The sequence below is a fragment of the Dendroctonus ponderosae genome, unplaced genomic scaffold (genome assembly GCF_020466585.1).
Source record: "Dendroctonus ponderosae isolate FM_Combo_2020 unplaced genomic scaffold, Dpon_F_20191213v2 Dpon_F_20191213_10, whole genome shotgun sequence".
Lineage (NCBI taxonomy): Eukaryota > Metazoa > Arthropoda > Insecta > Coleoptera > Curculionidae > Dendroctonus > Dendroctonus ponderosae.
In genome coordinates, this window is record NW_026017111.1 from 4,436,936 (window position 1) to 4,439,155 (window position 2,220).

A 2,220-nucleotide genomic window follows, 5' to 3' on the forward strand; every position below is an offset into this window, starting at 1 on the left:
TGTCTAGAATGATGTACAAATGAGCATTCTTGCTCATTTGGCCTCCGAGAAATGAGCAAAAACGGGACTGAAAACATGGAGTTTTGGCATAACCTTGCACCTAAGTGTGTGATATTCGAATTGGGCTTTCTGCGTCAAAACTACTCGAATTTCCCCACTAACGCTGTTAGGACTGAATCGACTTTTCAATTCTCTATCCAACGATGCCAAAACGAATTCTGTGGCTCGAATGGTTCTTGAGCAACTTCGAATAAAGGCCATTTAGTTATCTCTGGAATGATGTAAAAACGAGCGTTCTTGCTGATTTTGCTTCCGAGAAACGTGCAAAACGGGACGGATAACATGAAATTTTGCAATAATCTTGCGCCACCCTTGCACGAAACGACGATCATTTTTTTAATTTCATAGATAACAGAAGACTGTATTTTTTTCACATAACCCCCCCTGACTTTAAAGCTGGATCCGCCCCTGATACATACTTGGTGGAAAGTAGGGCTTTCTTTCATGGCCCAGTTTACCATATCTTTACCATAAGGGCGAACAAACAAGTGGTTTTTCCAGATTGCACCACCAGCAGAAAATGTTTTAGGAGGCCTGCTAAGGCGGGCCGACAACAATAAAGAGGGCCTTAACGAGACTGGGTAAGCCTGGTGGAAGGATTCAATGAGAGCAATTGCTTTAAATGCCTCATTTTCATTAGCATTGATCCGTCAACTAGGATGGTGAGTGGCTCCAAAACAGGAGATTTCAATCAAGTTGTATTTACTGTCTGTTAAATTGTTTAAGACGGCAGTGTATAGAAAAGTTTTTTATTGGCAATTCTTGTAGAAAAAACAAAATGGGTTTTTGACACGTTTACCCTATCTAGTCCCGTGCATCTTCCTTGGCTACTCCAAAGGGTTCGGGCACCGTCTCGACGCCGCTGTCCGCAATCACCACATCCTTAACCGGGCGATCCCTGAAAAAAGCACGGTAGTTTCAAATCTCTTTACAATGAATGCTTGGTTGTTGCCTCTTACCTGCCGTCGGTCTTTATGGCCTCGATCTTCCGCACCACGTCCATCCCCTTGAGCACCTTGCCGAAGACCACGTGCCTGCCATCCAGCCAACTGGTCGCTTTCACCGTGATGAAGAACTGGGAGCCGTTCGTGTCTTTGCCAGCGTTGGCCATGGAGAGCCATCCGGCCCCATAGTGCTTCAGCTTGAAGTTCTCGTCCTCAAAGCGCTCCCCGTAGATGGAACGTCCTAGAATTGAAGCCCGCAGTTATACGGGGTTTGTGCCCGAATTAGACCACAGCGGTTACCGCCGGTTCCGTCGCCTCTGGTAAAGTCGCCGCCCTGCAGCATAAAGTCCTTGATAACGCGATGGAACTTGCTGCCCTTGTAGCCTTCGCCGGCCGGCTTCAGGGCAAGTTGCTTGAAGTTTTCAACGGTTTTGGGCACGGTTTTGCCGAACAGCCCGATCTCCACTCGACCCACTGCTTCGTCCCCAATAGTGATGTCGAACCAGACCTGGAACCCGAAAATACAGGGTGTGCACAAATCGTTTCGTCTGAACCACAAGCCAGGAGCGTGGTCATAAACAACGAGCTCAAATGGGCGTGATTTAAGCGTTCAGAACGCCACCTTCCACAAGGAGACTCTCTTGTGTGAGGAAAATAATCACTGGGTATACGGTATACTTATTCACGCTATACGGCACGGAAGTTTGCGGCTAAACCGTTTGATTCTTAAAAAGTATTATTTTATGAATTATCCGACGCCTACTGAGCGCACATTTTAAAAATATTTTCGTAATGTAGAGGGTGTCCCAAAAGCTCTAAAGGTATCAAAGTTGCGTTTTTTTAAATGGAATGTCCTGTATATTATTGCATTTTTGGATTCGCTGAACAAAATAGGTGTCTGTTTTAATAAGGTTTATAACACCTAACCATCTTAAGGTTTTTTAAATAATACGAATTTAATCAAAATATAATCTAATTTTCACGTGTCAAATACTTTAGAAGTATTTAAGTTAAGTAAGCGTAATTTATAGTGAAGTGTAACAAGATACAATATTTTATATCCCAATGATAATAAACTTACTATGTTATACAGGGTGTCCACAAATTTAAACTAATCAAATAAGAACTTTAAGTGGCTCTAACTTGATTAATTTAAATACAACCCTATATTTTTTAACTTACCAGGAAATGCAATTTTTAATTACCTATCGAATGG

At 42.9% G+C, this 2,220-nt stretch overlaps 2 protein-coding genes across 3 annotated transcripts in view; one reads left to right on the top strand and one right to left on the bottom strand.

Annotated features, from left to right (window-relative positions):
- LOC109545619 (transcriptional regulator ATRX) overlaps positions 1 to 819 on the top strand; it is a 13,281-nt gene extending 12,462 nt beyond the window's left edge. For both annotated transcript variants that reach the window (XM_048662232.1, XM_048662231.1), the window contains exons 34-35: positions 562 to 641; positions 701 to 819. In XM_048662232.1, the coding sequence (XP_048518189.1) occupies positions 562 to 641; positions 701 to 776 (156 nt within the window). In that variant the 3' untranslated portion in view covers positions 777 to 819. The remainder of the gene's footprint in view (positions 1 to 561; positions 642 to 700) is intronic.
- Positions 796 to 2,220, bottom strand: part of LOC109545656 (peptidyl-prolyl cis-trans isomerase B) — a 2,972-nt gene continuing 1,547 nt past the window's right edge. The window contains exons 2-4 of the mRNA XM_048662237.1: positions 1,305 to 1,512; positions 1,020 to 1,245; positions 796 to 958 (exon numbers count right to left, since the gene is read on the bottom strand). Coding sequence (XP_048518194.1) covers positions 865 to 958; positions 1,020 to 1,245; positions 1,305 to 1,512 — 528 coding nt within the window. The 3' untranslated portion in view covers positions 796 to 864. The remainder of the gene's footprint in view (positions 959 to 1,019; positions 1,246 to 1,304; positions 1,513 to 2,220) is intronic.